The sequence below is a fragment of the Ranitomeya variabilis genome, chromosome 5, assembly GCF_051348905.1.
Source record: "Ranitomeya variabilis isolate aRanVar5 chromosome 5, aRanVar5.hap1, whole genome shotgun sequence".
NCBI lineage: Eukaryota > Metazoa > Chordata > Amphibia > Anura > Dendrobatidae > Ranitomeya > Ranitomeya variabilis.
Window position 1 is genome coordinate 421995168 of NC_135236.1, and position 17128 is coordinate 422012295.

Sequence of the window (17128 nt, forward strand, 5' to 3'; positions counted from 1 at the left end):
ATGACTGCTGATTAAGCTGAGACATCTGATCAGCAGTCATCAGACATCTGACATTATTCCGCTTTTAGGGATGGAAAACCCCATATGATCTGTCTGGTTTATATTAGTTCATGTCAGCCATTTTATGATCTGTCTAGGTTATATTAGTTTGTGTCAGCCATTTTAAACCATTGATTATAATGTATATATTAGCTGTGAGCATATAAGTATATATTTGATTATAGAGGAGTATACATGCAAGTGAGATCTACATGATATATATATTTCTATCACAAGCCCCCCTTAGATATCACTAATCCTAGCCTCCTGTCCCAAAGCGCTGCAACTCTTTTGTGCTGTTGGCGAACTGACACAAGCCTAACGCCTGTGCCCCACTCCATACAGACTTTTCGCAAATGGGCGGTCAGGAGATCTGTCCCTAACGGGGGTTCGTTGCAATCAGTCTCTTAGTCAATAGCATGTGTAGTGAGCGATGTGCAGTCTTTATCAGGTAGGTCATCTTTTCGGTCAGGCAGGGCATCCACGACATCATTCTGGCTTGGGTGTCATCTTCTGGTAGGGGAGCTTTCTTGCCATGCGATGAGTGGATCCAAGTGGGTCTTCCATCCAGTTTCACAGAGTTTGGTGTCATTAGCAGCACTTGAGCAGGATCATCAAATCTGGGATCGAGTGGTGTTCTCCTTACAAGCTTTTTCACCAACACCCAGTCTCCTGGCTTCTAGGAGTGCATACCGGACACTGAATCTGGATCTGGCAATGAAGAAAAAACTCGAGAATGGATGTTAGCAAGTTTCTTGGTGATTTCAATTACATAGGCAGACAAAGTATCATATTACATAATCAGCTGCTGAGGGAAAGGATACCCCTAACCTGGGACTAGACACAAACAAAATTTCATATAGTGACAGCTTTGCTGGGCCTCTGGAAGTGTGCCTAACACTGAGTAGTGTGATTGGGAGTGTGTAGGCCTAAGTCTGACCCTACTGCTGACTAGATCTCTCATGTGAGGTTTGCTGTGAATGCAGGTCCCTGGTCACTCTCTATCACTTCTGGGACCCCATGGCTGCATATCTCATCTCTGAGAGTAGCTTCTTTGCAGTAGTCTTTGCTGACCGGTTCTTCACTGGGAAAGCTTCTGGCTGTCATCCTGAGAACATGTCCATGGCCACAAGGGCATATTCGAATCCTCCACTTGGCGGCATCTGGATGTGGTCTATCTGGATCCTCTGGAAGGGGGTACAGTGGTCTGGCAAGACGATGTGTGGGAACTTTCTTCATTCTCCCAGGGTTGCATTTGCCACAGGTCAGACAGCTGTTTATGAACTTGGCTGTTAGGGTGGAGATTTCTGGAGTGAACCAGTAAGCACCAATCGGATCATTCATCTGTGTCTTTAATCTGTGTGTGGGCCCATGTGCCCACTGGACCACCATAGGGTACATGCTTCGGGGTAAACAGGGTTTGTAGTCCATTTAGTATACCCTTCCTTCTTCATGTGTTGCTCACTTCTGCACCCAGCATTCCTTCTTGTCCTTTGGGGCTTGCTCTTGCAACTTTTTTTTTGAGCAGATCCCAGGATGTCATCTTGTCAGGTTTCCTGTCTTCAGCCGTCCTGTAGTAGCCGTCCGGCTCTACGACCTCTTCCACTTGTCCATATTGTCTTCCCTTGACTGTTTCTTTGGCTGCCATATCCGCCATGTTGTTGCCTCGTGCCCCTACTGTGTTCAGTTTTCCATGCGCTTTGTCTTTTAGCATTGTCACCACTTTTGGAAGTTGAAGTGTGTTCAGCAGGTCCTTAATGGCTCCATTGATGCTTCACGGTTGTTCCGCTTGCTGTGAGGAAGTCCCTTGCAGCCCAGATGGGTCCGAAGTCGTGTGCTATGCCATGCAAGTACCTTGAATCGGTAAACATTTTCTCAGTCTTGTCTTCTGCCATCTGGTAGGCCTTCATCAGCGCTATCAGTTCTGCTTCCTGGGCTGACAGACTGGGCGGCAGACTTCTGGACCACAGGATCTCTTGATTGCTGGTCGCTGCACCTCCCGTGTGGAATCTTCCTTCATCATCTGCAAATCTGGAGCCATCCACATAGAGGATCAACTCTGGGTTGGTCAGTGGCTCTTCTGCCACCTTGGGTAGTCCTGCTGTTTCCTGTTGCATGATGCTGAAGCAATCATGGTCATCCGTCCGGAGCAAATTCAGATCCCTGCAGAAGGTATCATGCAGATTTTGATCAGACTTTTTATCTGAGGATCCGTATCTGTATCCCCCCTTGGGAGTGGGAGTAGAGTGGGCGGATTGAGGACTGTGCATCTGGAGATGGTGACATTGTTGGGCAGGAGTAGAGAGCACTGGAGGCGAAGATGCCTGGCGGTGGAGAGATGTTTTAGCTGGGTTTGGTTGAGGATTGCTGAGATGTCATGCAGAGCCAGGATTTCCAATGGTTTTTCCACTGATGTCAGTAGTCCTGTCCAGGAGGGCGTGTGCTGCAACTGCTGCTCTCATGCGGGAGGAAGAGGCTTCCCTTGCAACTGGATCCAGGCAAGCTGAAAAGTAAATGATGCCAACTGGCGATCCGGCGGCGTTATTCCCATGACCCGCCGAGCAGCGTCCGGGAAACCAAAGTCTTTGGGTTCCGGGGGGAGTATGGTTGCAAAGCTGAAAAGTAGTCCGAAAGTCTCTGCTTTCCCCCCTGAAGCTGTGTCAGGACTCCAGTAGCAAGGCCTTCTCTTCTCATCAAGTAGAGACGGAATGGCTTCTTGTAGTCAGATAGGCCTAGTGCTGGCGCTGAGACTACAGAGCCTTTTAACTTCTTGAACGAACTGAAGGCCACATCTGTCTGGAGGAACGGGGTCACACTGACGTATTCACACAGAGGCTGCATTAGGACGGAAGCATCAGGGATCCAGGCTCTGCAATATGAAACTAGACCAAGGAAGGCCTGTAGCACCTTTGGAGTTGTCGGAGGGACCATCTTCTCCACTGTGGTCTTCCGGTCATCTGTCAGGTGTTTCGCCTGGTGAGCAATACAGTGTCTCTGGAACGTAACTTGCTTCAGACACCACTGGACTTTGTTCTTTGAGATCTTGCAGTGCTGCTCCGCCAGGTAGAGTAGGAGATACAAGGAATGGGCTTTACACGTGTCAAAGTCAACTGCACAAAGGAGTAGATTGTCCATGTATTGTAGCAGGGTTACTTCTGCTTGTTCTGTGACTCAGTTGGTGAGAACTGTGGACATTGCTTTGGTGAACTGTGAAGGGCTGTTCTGGGCCCACTGTGGCATCACTGTCCATGTGTGGTGTCCCCCCTGGTGCATTAAGGCAAACAGGAACTGGTCATCCGGGTGAAGGGGGAACACTGGAGAAAACCTTAGTCAGGTCGGTCACTGTGAACACTTTTGCTGTGGCAGGCACATTCGAGAGCAGAGTGTGCGGATTCGGCATAATTGTTTCAAACTCTGTGGCGTCATTCACAGCTCTCAGGTTATATACCATTCTGAACTTGGCTGGCTCTCCTTTTACAGTCTTTTTCTTGACGGGGAAAAGCGGGGTATTGCAAGGCGATGTGCGAGGAACAATGATTCCTATTTCCAGGTAGACCTTCAGTTGGTCACAGGCAGCTTGACTCTAGGCCTGGCCTGGGCCTTACGAGGGTACGGGGTACATGGCTTGAGTGACACCCGTACTGGGGCAACTTGAGGTTTTCTCACGTGCTGGGGTCCCTTAGACCATAGACTTTCTGGTACTACGTCCAGTACCTCCTTGGGTAGGCCTCATTGGTTGGTTAATGTTCTTGTAGGGCCGCCAGCATGACTCTTCTTGGGTCAGGGATGAAGAAAGTGTCACTGTCCCATCTTCGTGGAACACTGTGGTTGCCTTCAGCTTCTGCAGTAGGTTCGCTCCCAGCAGGTTGAGTGGAAGTTCCTTGACACCACAAACTGGGACAGGATAGAGTGTCCTGGCTGAGTGCACACGCTCAGTGGCTTTGTAAGCTGAGAAGGTCTGACTTGACCATCAATGCCCATGCGAGACACAGAGAATTCTGATAGGCAGGTGGGATCAGCGAGTTCCACAGGTGTCATCACACTTCTGGCTGCACCACTTTGGATCTGACAACGCCATCCATTTTAAGGGTAATTTGAGGTACTGGTCTTGCAGATGAAGTTTTACATGTCAGGAGCGTAGTGTCTTGCAGACCTGGCTTGCTTGCCTCTGTCCTATGGACGGGGTACTTCACTGCTTTCTGCACTTCCTCCTTGACCTGTTTCTCTGGACCAACTCTTGGATTGCATGGGTCCAGTCTCTTCGGGGGCGTGAGTGCTTTGCACTGGTTCTGGAAATGGCCAAACTTGCTACAGATGTAACACTTGACACTTTTTCTGTCTTTGTAGGGTGGTTGCGCTTTCAGGTCAGTGGTCACCATGAGAGGGGCTGTCTTCTGCACCCCTGGTTGGGACTCAATCCCTTTGGCTACTGTGGACAACGGCATGATGGGTACTGTAGCGGCAGCGGGGTCCGGCCTGCTGATTGAAGCTGCGGTGGTAAGACGGGGCCTGCAGGTGCATTCGTGGCGAGGCCCGGGGTGCCATGAGACCGGCGGCTGCATCCAACCCAAGGTCTTGGGGCGTTACAGGGGCTGTGGCTGCATCTGCCATCACTTCTTCCTCCTGCTCCGACATAGCTTCTCCCCTTTGCTAACCTTATTGAGGTCGGTGTCTCCTCTCTGGAGTCTGCAGCGGTTCTTCTGGTGGTGTGTTGGTCGGCACTTTGCAGCGTCTTCACCTCTGGCTCCCCTTCGAGCGTTCTCAGCAGCACGGCACCCGTTTCCTTCTTCGCGCTCTTTGTGGTGCTATAATGGCGGCAGTTTTGGTGACAATCGGCAATAAACAGTCTCCTAGGCGCACATAAAACATTTTTTCTGGGTCAGTCCACTGCTATTGACCTGTTCCTAGGCCTAGCCACTATCAGTGGTTTCCTGATTGGCTGTCTCAGTCCATGCCCAAAGGCCTGTGTATCTGGTCATGAATGGTGAAGCCCAAGTCTTGGAATACTTGCATTACTCTGCAATGAAACTTCTTTACAGACTCTGTCTTTTCTTGGCTCATGTCATGGCTCACTCTCTGAGCTGTTCAATTAGCTGTGGCCCTGACTTCCAAGCGTGTATGTCTGATTCTGCTGGAAGTTTGAATTGTTCCTTCATGATTGGCCAGAGTGCATCACCTGCTTCTATTTTCATTCATGGCCCAGTGATCATTCCAGCTGGCTGCATATGTTTGCTGCTTCTGCTACTTTCTTCGGTAAAATGGCATGGGATGCATCCCTGGGTCTGGAAAATTGTCACCTGACTTGAAGTGCAGTGCACATAGTGTAATGGTGGTGCCTCTATCTGCCCCTGCATTCTTGGTGCCTGTGGGTTTCTTTCCTAGTACTGGACAGCATGTATGATGTTCCCTCTTCATCTTCATCAGAGGAATAGTTGTGATAGCTTGTACTGGGGTCGTACACTGACTGATTTTGAACTTAGAAGTTGCTTTTTTATGTGAGGATGTCTCCCCCCTTGCTGAAGCTATGATGGATTAGGATTATAGTTTCATGTTGGTGTGAATGTGGATGTAGGCAGCTCTGACCGGTGCTGAAGCTGTACATTATCAATACATAGTGATATCAAAGTTCATGTAACACCTTAAGGGTTACAATATTGTTGACTGTGAAATGAGGTAACGGAGGATCTGTCAGTGAGCTCGTTCTGATATCATTCCTCCCCCCTCTGCACCCAGGGCTGAGCTGTCTGCTACCTGATGTGTCTGGGGCTGCCCACTGTGGGGGGGGCTTTCACCTTCTTTCCCCAATATCACAACTGGCAATGGCTGGACTGTGCCAGGGACACCTTGTGCTGTAAGCACCATATTGTTTGAATTGGGCGTTGGCCCACCCGGCAACACGGAGGAAAAAAGAGGAAGAAGAAGGAGGAGGGGGTGATGAGTGAGACAAAGGAATAGTAGGAGGGGAGAGAGAAGAAAGGAGAGAGAGAGAAGAAAGGTGTGGTGGGGGAGTGGATAAGGAGGGAGGAGAGAGGGAGGAGAAGAGAGGAGTGGAGAAAGAGGGGAAGAGAGAGAAGAGAAAAAATGTGGAGGAAGAGGAAAGGAGAGAGAGAGAGAGAGAGAGAGAGAGAGAGCGGAGAGAAAAGACTGACCGAGGAAAAAGAGGATAGATTAGAACAACAAGAATAATAGAGAGGAGCAATTATGCCTTCTCCCTGTAGGGAGAGACGGGGCGCACCACATACTGTGCAAAAATAACTACCTATACCATGGATTCTGCTAAAAGCAGACTGCGCAGATTCTCCCGTCTCATACCCACAAAAATCACTTCCTGATTTGCTCACATAACTTTCTGTTCCACCTAAACGATGTAAGCTCTGCTGCCACTTCATACCATGTATTAGTATTCAGCAATCTAACATCAGCTACTGTAACTTCCCTTATTCTCCTTTCTACGTCATGCCACTCTGCAGCTTGAAATCTGCCATTCTAATGAATTTCACGTACTTTATACCTTCCAAAAATCTTCACATACTTAACACCTTCGTATTCTGTCACTATCTACTGACTTTCCTGTTGCTCGGCCACTCTATTCCCCATGGCAAAAGCAAAAAATGAAAATGAAAAACACACAAAAATGAGAAAAGAAAACAGTACTAAAAAAAACCTTCTAAAAATGAGTATATAAAACACTAAGTAAAACTCAAAACGATAAGAAAAACCTTCAAAAACTTAGTTCACAACCAAAAACTCAAAACTTTGATACAAGAGTAAAAAAAAACTTTTTTCAAAAATAAATAAATAAAAAATAAAAAGGTAAAGAGATTGAAGATTGAGGAAAACTTAATTAAAAAAAACTTTAAAATGCCGCAAAAAGAAAAAGACCCTTTAAGAGAGTAAAAATCTCTGCGCTCAAATGCAGTCAGAGACATACTTCCTCTTTTTATATACCGTATGCTATTGCAATAATATCAAATGTCACTAAAATCACGTTTCTGAAAACACTTATGTCACATCAAAAATGATAGATACAATTTAAATTCTTCACAAAAAGCTACACATAGCCAGCATTGCAAAAGAAAAAGAAAAAAACAGATATGACAGTGTGATTTACAATGCATATCTCCGCTTCAGCTGAAAAAAGAGGAAGTTTAAGAGAACTATTTCTGCTTCTTAAAGCGGCAATAGTACATGACACAAACAGACACAGATAGACAATCCGAGAGATGCCCTTTTTTATTCTGTGACACATGCAGGTTGCGCTGGTAACAGACTACTGCCAATCGCACTGGCACGCATATGCCGGGTTCTACCACCCTCCGCTCCGGTCGTCCTGACTGGCCGCCGGCTACGGGAATCTGCAGTAGCCCCTCTAAGTTATCACTACCCGTGCCTGGAACATGGGACTACCTGTCCCGAGACCTCCTGTCTCTCCTATGCACGGGAATCCTGCAATAACTTATCGAGCGATTTGGCCTCCTGCGGTCTGTTTCTCAGCAACCACAAACAAAAGTCACTTTTTCTTCCTCTCTCGGATTTTACACAAAACATATACACGGTCCACAGCAGACACCTCCCAGGGTGGATTCGTGGCTACGGATTTTTTACACTACCTGGGAATTCGTGACCACACCTGACCGGCAAGAGGCATAGACAAGGACTGGGCACAGGGGACTTTCAGGTAAGATGATAACATTTTCTTACCTTACTTATGGAGCTGCGCAGTCTCCTGTCCCTGTGCCCAGGCCACGCCCACAACCTCCGTATCTCCGGTGAGAAGGATCCCGTGCGTTCATCCGTGCCTCGCTGTTGGGCGCCATTAATGTTATGGAAATATTAGGGTTGGATAAATATATCCCTGTGTGTGCTGTGGCCGCTCCCAATTAGACTGAGTATTTTGAGCGCTCATCAAGAATGGACTGTACACAACTGTGACAGAACAACATTCCATCAATACTGATTCTTTATTGTACATACATAGTTTTATATTTTCACATAGAAAGGAGTGGTTAGGGGTTGTCAGGGGTGGTTAGTTAATTACCATATTGTCTAGCTCCTCTGTCATTGGTTATCTAAACATATATGGAATATTGTGATTAATGCTCATATGACTGCTGATTAAGCTGAGACATCTGATCAGCAGTCATCAGACATCTGACATTATTCCGCTTTTAGGGATGGAAAACCCCATATGATCTGTCTGGTTTATATTAGTTCATGTCAGCCATTTTATGATCTGTCTAGGTTATATTAGTTTGTGTCAGCCATTTTAAACCATTGATTATAATGTATATATTAGCTGTGAGCATATAAGTATATATTTGATTATAGAGGAGTATACATGCAAGTGAGATCTACATGATATATATATTTCTATCACACATGCGCGGCCGGAACTCCGCCCCCGCCTCCCCGCACCTCGCTTGCACAGTATGTGTCGGTACTTCGCAACATCGCATTGCGACGTGCGTCGTACGACGCTAGTGTGAAAGTAGCCTAAGCCCGGTTAATGATGGAGAGGTGTCAATAAGACACCTATCCATTATTAATCCACTAGTATGAAAGGGTTAAAAAATATACACACGTACAGAATAAAGTCTTTTAATGAAATAATTAAACACACAGGTTTTCCATCTTTATTGCACGCTCAATCCAAATGAAGCCCTCGTTCTTCTGTAAAAAAAATGAAAAATAAAAAAGCAACAATATCCCATACCTGTCCGCTGTACAGTCAAGTCCCACACTGCAATCCATCTCAAGGGGTTAAATAGTTTACAACTGGGAGCTGTGCTAATGCTACCGCCCCAACTGTAAACCACTGAGGAACTTGACTGTACGGCGGACAGGTATGGGATATTGTTGCTTTTTGATTTTTGATTTTTTACAGAAGAACGAGTGCTTCGCTTTGACTGAGAGTGTAATAAAGATGGAAAACCTGTGTGTTTAATTATTTCATTAAAATACTTTATTCTGCATGTGTGTATTTTTTAACCCTTTCATACTAGTGGATTAATAATGGATAGGTGTCTTATTGACATCTCTCCACTATTAACTGGGCTTAATGTCACCTTACAATAGCAAGGTGATATTAACCCCTTATTACCCCATATGCCACCCCTACAGGGCAATGGGAAGAGAGAGGCTAAGTGCCAGAATTGCTGCATCTTACAAATGCACCTTTTGTGGGGTGGCTGGGGGCAGATGTTTTTAGCCAAGGGGCCAATAACCATGGTCCCTCTCTAGGCTATTAATATTTGCCCTCAGTCACTGGCTTTCCCTCTCTGGCGGAGAAAATTGCTCGGGAGCCCACACCAGTTTTTTCCATGATTTAATTCTTTAATTTAACATCTACAGCTCCACAATTTTACACACACACTACTAAACATTATTAGTCAGGGACATATATAAAACTAACAGATATGAAATGGTTTACTGTATGTAAACCATGTGTCATATCCTGTCGGCTTCTGTAATGATATTACAGAAGCCGACAATTGAATTACCGGCTATCTCTGCTATCTCTGCTATTCTGCTATCTCTGTATGAAATATACATATATATATATATATATATATATATATATATATATATATGTATATGTGTGTCAATGATATATATATATTGTACCTATACTATGTGTATACATTTATTTTATCTATTCTAATCTGTCAGTGTGATTTTACTGTACACTGCAATGAATTGCCGGCTTTTCGAAAGGACACCAGTGCGTATTTCTCGCAAGTCACACTGATGGTCCGTGTGGTGTGCGAGTTTTTCCCGCACCCATAGACTTTCATTGGTGAGTCTCGGCTGACATACGGTGCAAATCGTAGCATGCTGCCATTTCACTTGCATGTATAATACGACCGAGAAAAAAACTGATGATGGGAGCTGCCCCATAGATTAACATTGGCTAGAGTGCTATACGATTATTTTTTCTCGCATAGCATTCTTCCGTATTCCTCTCTAGTGTGACTCTGACCTTACCCAGATGACTATTTTTAGCAAACCAAAAATAATATGCTGTTATCTGTACTTTTGCTTGTGTAAGCCTGTAATATTGACTTGTAAGCTGATATTTCATATAACAGTGTGTGCTTGTAACACCCCAGGTTCCTGGTTGTTACAGTGGCATTGCTTTCCTCACGGGGAGAGTGATGTCATGCTTGGAAGCGAGGAAGGATCCCATTTATCAGGTATCACAAACATGCAACATGTTCTTACTCCAGGCCAGAAGGGGGAACTCTGATCCATTTTGTGGGTGGCTCCCCTATATATATTCTGACTGCAGTGGAAAGTAGGCAGTCTGTCGGAGGGAGTGATAGAGAGAGGAATCGTGAGAGGAGAGTAAGGAAGGAGTTCTGGGACCGTGCAGCCATGTGAGGTGCTGCAGCTCCTGGAAAGAGCAAAGAGGAAAGCAAAGCAGTCTGTAAAGAGACTGAGAGGGGAACTGGAGCGAAGGAGAGTGAAGAGTTGGAGAGAGAAGCTGTGTAAAAAGGCTTGAGTTACCTGTCGTACGGGTAGTGTCCTACCTAAAGGGGACAGAGAAGAAAACATGAGGACCTTATGAGAGGCTTAAGGCAGCAAGGGACTACAACACAGCACTAGAAGGAAGGCTTCCAACCCCACCTGGTTAGGGGACTCCAGATTCGCTTCCAAGCCGGCCGGACAATACCAGCACTTGTGATCCGGTACCCTGGACACTACCTGTACGACTGGTAGCTCGAGCCTTTTTACAGGATCTCTATCATGACCCGGGTTCTATTTGCTACTGTGTCCTCAGGTGTCAATGGCGGACAGGTAACTTGCAATCCCCCACCACCACGGTCTTCCGGTTACCGATATCTGCGCTCAGCATGGAGGAAGCCCAGTCACAGCTTCTTTCTCCATCTCTTCACTCTCCTGTGCTTCTTTCCTCCTTCACGCTCTCTACAGCTTGTTCCTTCCTTTCCTTTCCAGGAGCTGCAGTACTCGGTCTGCAGGGCCCCTGCTTTCCTCACAGGAGCCGCAGCACTTTTCGTGGCTGCACGGCCCCTCCTTTCCTCTGTCTCTCTCACAGACTCCTCTCACTGACTGACTACTTTCCCTCCAGCCAGAATATATATAGGGGAGCCACCCATAAACTGGATCAGAGCTCCCCCTTCTGGCCTGGAGTAAGAACATGTTGCATGTTTGTGAATACCTGATTAAAGGAATCCTTCCTCGCTTCCAAGCATGACATTACTCTCCCTGTGAGGAAAGCAATTCCACTGTAACAACCAGGAACCTGGATGTTACAGCATCACAAACTTTTATTATTTCTCAAACCCCTTTAAAGACTTTTTCCCTTAACATGGGCGCCCAGGGCCACGGCCCGGGTCACTGCCGCCAAGACACATCCCTTTAAGTACCGGACCCGATGCCGAGTGCCCCACAGCCCTGGCGACGTTCCACACTTGTTTGTTGATATGCTAATTATGCATTGTGTTACGGAGCCAGTTTGTTGACTTCGAAAGCAGAGAGAGAAAAATTATGCAAATAGATTAAATAATCAAGTAAAGGTACCTTCACACTAAACAACTTTACAACGAGAACGACAACGATCTGTGACGTTGCAGCGTCCTGGATAGCGATCTCGTTGTGTTTGACACGCAGCAGCGATCAGGATCCTGCTGTGATATCGCTGGTCGGAGCTAGAAGTCCAGAACTTTATTTGGTCGTCAGATCGGCGTGTATCGGCGTGTTTGACAGCAAAAGCAACGATATCAGCAATGTCAAACATGGAGCTAAAGACCTGTGAGAACGATAAGTGCGTCACCGCTACATCACAGGGTCGCTCCTGCATCGTTCTGGAGCTGCTGTGTTTGACATCTCTACAGCGACCTAAACAGCGACGCTGCAGCGATCGGCTCGTCTATATCGCTGCAGCATCGCTGAGTGTGACGGTACCTTTATGCTACTTGATCTCATCACCATTGTTCCCCTTATCTTGATGCTGGACTGAAGGACACTTGTTAAATCTAAGGGTATGTGCACACGTTGCGGATTTCTTGCAGAAATTTCCTGAAGAAAACCGGAAATTTTCTGCAAGAAATCCGCATTTTTTTTTTTGCGTTTTTTTTCCGGTTTTTTTCGCGTTTTTTTAGCATTCTGCAAGCGTAATTAGCTTGCAGAATGCTAAAGTTTTCCAAGCGATCTGTAGCATCGCTTGGAAAACTGACTGACAGGTTGGTCACACTTGTCAAACATAGCGTTTGACAAGTGTGACCAACTTTTTACTATAGATGCTGCTTATGCCGCATCTATAGTAAAAGATAGAATGTTTAAAAATAATAAAAAAAATTAAAAAAAAGGTTATACTCACCCAGACATCTCCTCAGCGGCGTCCATTCCTCTTCCTATAGCTGGTGTGTGCGCACAGGACCTTCCGTGATGTCACGGTCACGTGAGCGGTCACATGACCGCTCACGACCAATCACAGGACAGTGACGTCATCGGCAAGGTCCTTCACCGCACATCAGCTACAGGAACCGAAGCGACAGCATGCAGTGGAGGCGGGAAGACATCGAGGGTGAGTATATCGCTATTTTTTATTTTAATTCTTATTTTTTGACCACTTATATGGTGCCCAGTGCGTGGAGGAGAGTCTCCTCTCCTCCACCCTGGGTACCAACCGCACATAATCTGCTTACTTCCCGCATGGTGTGCACAGCCCCGTGCGGGAAGTAAGCAGATCAATGGACCCCTAGGTGTGCGGAATCCCCTGCAATTCCGCATTTTAATGAACATGTTGCTTTTTTTTCCGCGATGCGATTTTTTCGTGGAAAAAAAGGCTACATTTGCACAAAAAATGCGGAATACACTTAAAATAATGGGAGGCATATGTAAGCGTTTTTTTCGCGTTTTTATGACATTTTTATAGCGAAAAAACGCGAAAAAAACGCGAAAAATACTTAACGTGTGCACATGGCCTAAAAATAGGTTACATGCCTCTGTATACAGAGACTCTGAGACAGAGAGATTGGGGGAGAGAGCAAGAGATTCTGCCAACACATTGATACATCCAAAGGACCAGAGACAGGACAGCAGACAATATCATGGCACCATCACGAGGGACACGGAACTTTCATCATACAGGAGGCAACCTAGGGCTTTTTGGCTCCGGTTGGAAGAATACAGATCTGCTCCATTGACCATCGAGGGCTCATGGATATGTTTGGAGAAAGCCAGGATTGGGACCCGCTAGTCGCCTGGCTCCATGGAGATGTTCAGATAAGCCAGGTTGTGACTCTCCTGTCAACTGGCCTTGTACTTTTTATGGACTCAACGGACTGTCATCTTTCTATGCTTGTCGTTACCTCCTCTCTGTGTGTGTACAACAGGTGGGGTGGCCGACCCTGGGAAATCTGGCGTAACATCTGCCATTATCCTGGCGAGTCAGCAGACGGGTGAGACTCTGTAATGTGCAGCAACTTGGGGTATTTTGCTGGGACTGTTCTATGTGTTATCTGCCTGTTTTGTGGTCCAATAACCATTGCCAGAATCTTTATCCTCACCCTGTGTTGTCTGAGTAGCATTATGCCCATGTTAAAGGGAGAGCGGGCGTTTGGTGGAACGATCCCTGGCTCATGTGGTTTTGGGTAGTGGGCCTGGGTGACCTCCGACCCCGCGTCTCCACAGTCAGTATTTTACTTCACTACTTATAAGCTAAAACAGGAGTGGAACAATCAGAGGAAAGGTATAATAGAAACACGTCACCACTTGTGTGTGTGAACGTGGACTAATGGTGAAAAAGGACACGGACCAAAAATTACTGGTAAGGGGTACTAAGAATCTCCGGCTGCTATAGTTGGCAATAGTGCTGTATCTGAAAGCTGAACTGGTCTATGGGACCCTTCAATCTTTTGGGCAGCAGTATTTCTGGGATCCTAGTAATATTATTTCCTCACACAGCCTGCATATTTTAAAACATTGTAAAAAAAGTTTCAGAATACTCATTGGGCAAAGTATCAGTCTACATTGGAGTTTGATAGCAGCTTTTACTACATAGTGTGGATGTCCATAGATAACTATCCATAGGTATGTTGTGTTGCCCCCTGGACAACAAGTTTAAACCTACAAGACTAGTTTACATGGAATCTTTATTACATGGAGTCCCAGCCTGTCATCCTGTGCTGTGTTTGTATGTGTGTGATCCTCCCCCCATTCACATTACTGGCTGCCTGTCACCCAACCCTACAAAACTATTCAGTGTCATAGAAATCCCGAGACGTGCAGAGAAACGGCCGCTAGGCGGCGATAGTTTCCAGTGTCCCAGGAAGCGGACGGTGGAGAAGTGCACTGCACACTGCTCTGCTGGAGGGACTACTGGGAGGGCGGCACAGGGCAAGAGGGAACGCCGGGCACCAAGGAGAGCTTCTGGAGAGCTGGCGCTGCACTGCCCGACGAGGATGCTCCGGGGAAGGATGGCAACGGTACTGACTTCTAGGGTGGAATCTTGTCACTTTCTTGAAATTGGTACTGTACTTAAGAAGTTACTTGTCACTTGGAGAAGTGCTGATTACTGGCAGGAGGGACATACAGTGCGTACAGATGTCATGGAGAGAGGCAGAGATACAGCACAGAGATGGAGAGATAGATGGATAGATAGATAGATAGATAGATAGATAGATAGATAGATAGATAGATAGAAATCAAGAAAGATTGAGGCAGCACATCACACTAAAGTTGAAAAAAGTGCTCTATAATGGCCCATATGGTGACGTTTTGGTCCTAGGTGTAGACCTTTCTCCAGCAGATTAAGAAAGGTCTACACCTAGGACCAAAACGTCACCATATGGGCCATTATAGAGCACTTTTTTCAACTTTAGTGTGATGTGCTGCCTCAATCTTTCTTGATTTGTATTCATGAGGACTGGTAGGTATGTACCTGTGAGGCATTGCACCCTATCCTAAGTGTGCTGTTCTACTACTTTTAGATAGATAGATAGATAGATAGATAGATAGATAGATAGATAGATAGATAGATATTAGATAGATAGATAGACATCTTATTCATGAGTCAAACTCAACAATGTTTGTCAATGGGTCTGTTTGTAGAAAGGATAGCACTCTGAAGATAAATTATACCGATGGGTAGAAATATTTCATGCCCAAGGTTTGCTAGTAAATAGAAATGTAATAATTATTTCTCTTAGTTTTATTGAAGGATGTGCTGCCTCCGTTTTTGCTCTTAATAGACAGAGTGAGTGTTTTAATAATATAATGCAGTGAAACCTCTGCAGTAAAGAACCCTCCTTATCCAAACTCAGTGGTTGTCACAAAATCTTTAATATCTAAAAATGTAGAAGTAAAATAAATTGAATGAGAAAAAAGAATAATCTTTAAGTGACAGAGCTCCCAACGAGGTTATGTGTCCTTGTCAATAAGAGAAGAACACTTTTATTTACCCTTTCAACCAACCATACCAAGAAACTGTGCCAATGTGAGAAGAAACTAGCTTTAATACTAGACTTAATGGCTATCGGTATGGATATAAAATAGGCATATTAGAGCAAGATACACATTGTAAGACTATAGAATTAACTCTTTATGTGCATTGTCACTGTCCTGATAAGACATTAGATGGGGGGTGTACATGACTGGAGCCGTGTCCTTCTGGAATATTCCGATATTGACATTAAGAGTATGCTCATGAGATAAGAAATTAGTACAAATTGTTTAAGATGTAAAAGATTTGATTATCATACCTAAATTGATAACAGTTAGACACGTCCCCCGCCCCATGTTGTCCATCTAGTCAGGAAATCTAAGTACATCTTCTTCTCAATGTACTTACGTGCTCCTATGTCTGAGGCCAGGGTCAGACGGCCTTACTAAGCTTGGGCCATGCATGTCCAACGTGACTGGCTCCATGTTTCTATGATCATACGCACAAGTGCTTGCCTGTTATTGACATACAATGGTCTGGTTGTAAGACGTAGTGCATGCTGTGATTTGGGTGGGCCTTGCACAGTTTATTAGTAGATCAGTGTGCTTTCAGATGAGCACACGGACAGTACAGTGGCCAGAAACACATCAGAACGAGCCGTTAGTCTTGTATTTGAACCCCATAGAAAATGTGTTTTTTTTAGGTTACTAGACAGTGTTCCTGGTGTGCCACTGAGGTGTTCTGACATACCCCAGGACATGCGTCAGAAAGCGGCTATTAAGCACCCTATTGCCACTTGTAAGAATATAGGATCATGATAGTTCAAGATAGATTTATCAAAAAATTACCCGGACCTAACTAGAACCCCCCAAAATTTATTGGATTTACATGACCACATTGTATGCAGGATGTCTGGTTTAAAAATGAGCTTTAGTATGCAGTGCAGTGTATATGTATATATATATATATATATATATATATATATATATATATATATATATATATATATATATATATATATATATATATATATATATATATATATATATATGTATATTCTGGCCTCGTTATATTGATGACCAATTCATAGGAGATCGGAGTGGTGGGGATTCAACATATGGTACCCTTACAATTAGCTGTTATCTGCTGCGTTAGCCATTGACTGAACTGCACAGCTCAGTACACTGTCTAGTGGCCACTGCCAGGAACTGCAGCTTTGCTCATATTCAAGAGAATATGGTAACAGATGCTACAAAATAGTTCAGCTACCGGAGCTGATTATGGGGGGCTGGGCTTCGTACCCCACCCATCTGAAATTGATGACTTATCTGATGGATAGGTAGTCATCAATATCACAATCATACGGCCAGAAAACCCTTTGTCAGCACTGTTGACTATTTATATTTAGTCACTAACAAAACTGATAACAGCTGATCAGTGAGGGCGCCAGGTGTCAGCCCTACCCGAACTCCTTGCTCTGATATTCATAACCTACCTTGAAGATAGATAATATTGTCCTTTAAAGAATATATATGTTTACACATGAAATTATAGTGTGCTCTTCTGAGCATGCCTGGAATGATTTTTCTAGTCTGGGGAAAATTCTCTCTCTCTCCTTCCCGGAAATTTCTCCATTGAAATTCAGGCAACAACGCATCCGTCATAACACTGGATGCGTTACAC

At 45.1% G+C, this 17128-nt stretch overlaps 1 protein-coding gene across 1 annotated transcript in view; it reads left to right on the top strand.

Moving 5' to 3' along the window:
• The first annotated feature begins 14332 nt into the window (after positions 1-14332).
• The window catches only part of CPM (carboxypeptidase M), a 129741-nt gene continuing 126945 nt past the window's right edge, over positions 14333-17128 (top strand). The window contains exon 1 of the mRNA XM_077265249.1: positions 14333-14489. Within this exon, the coding sequence (XP_077121364.1) occupies positions 14466-14489 (24 nt within the window). The 5' untranslated portion in view covers positions 14333-14465. The remainder of the gene's footprint in view (positions 14490-17128) is intronic.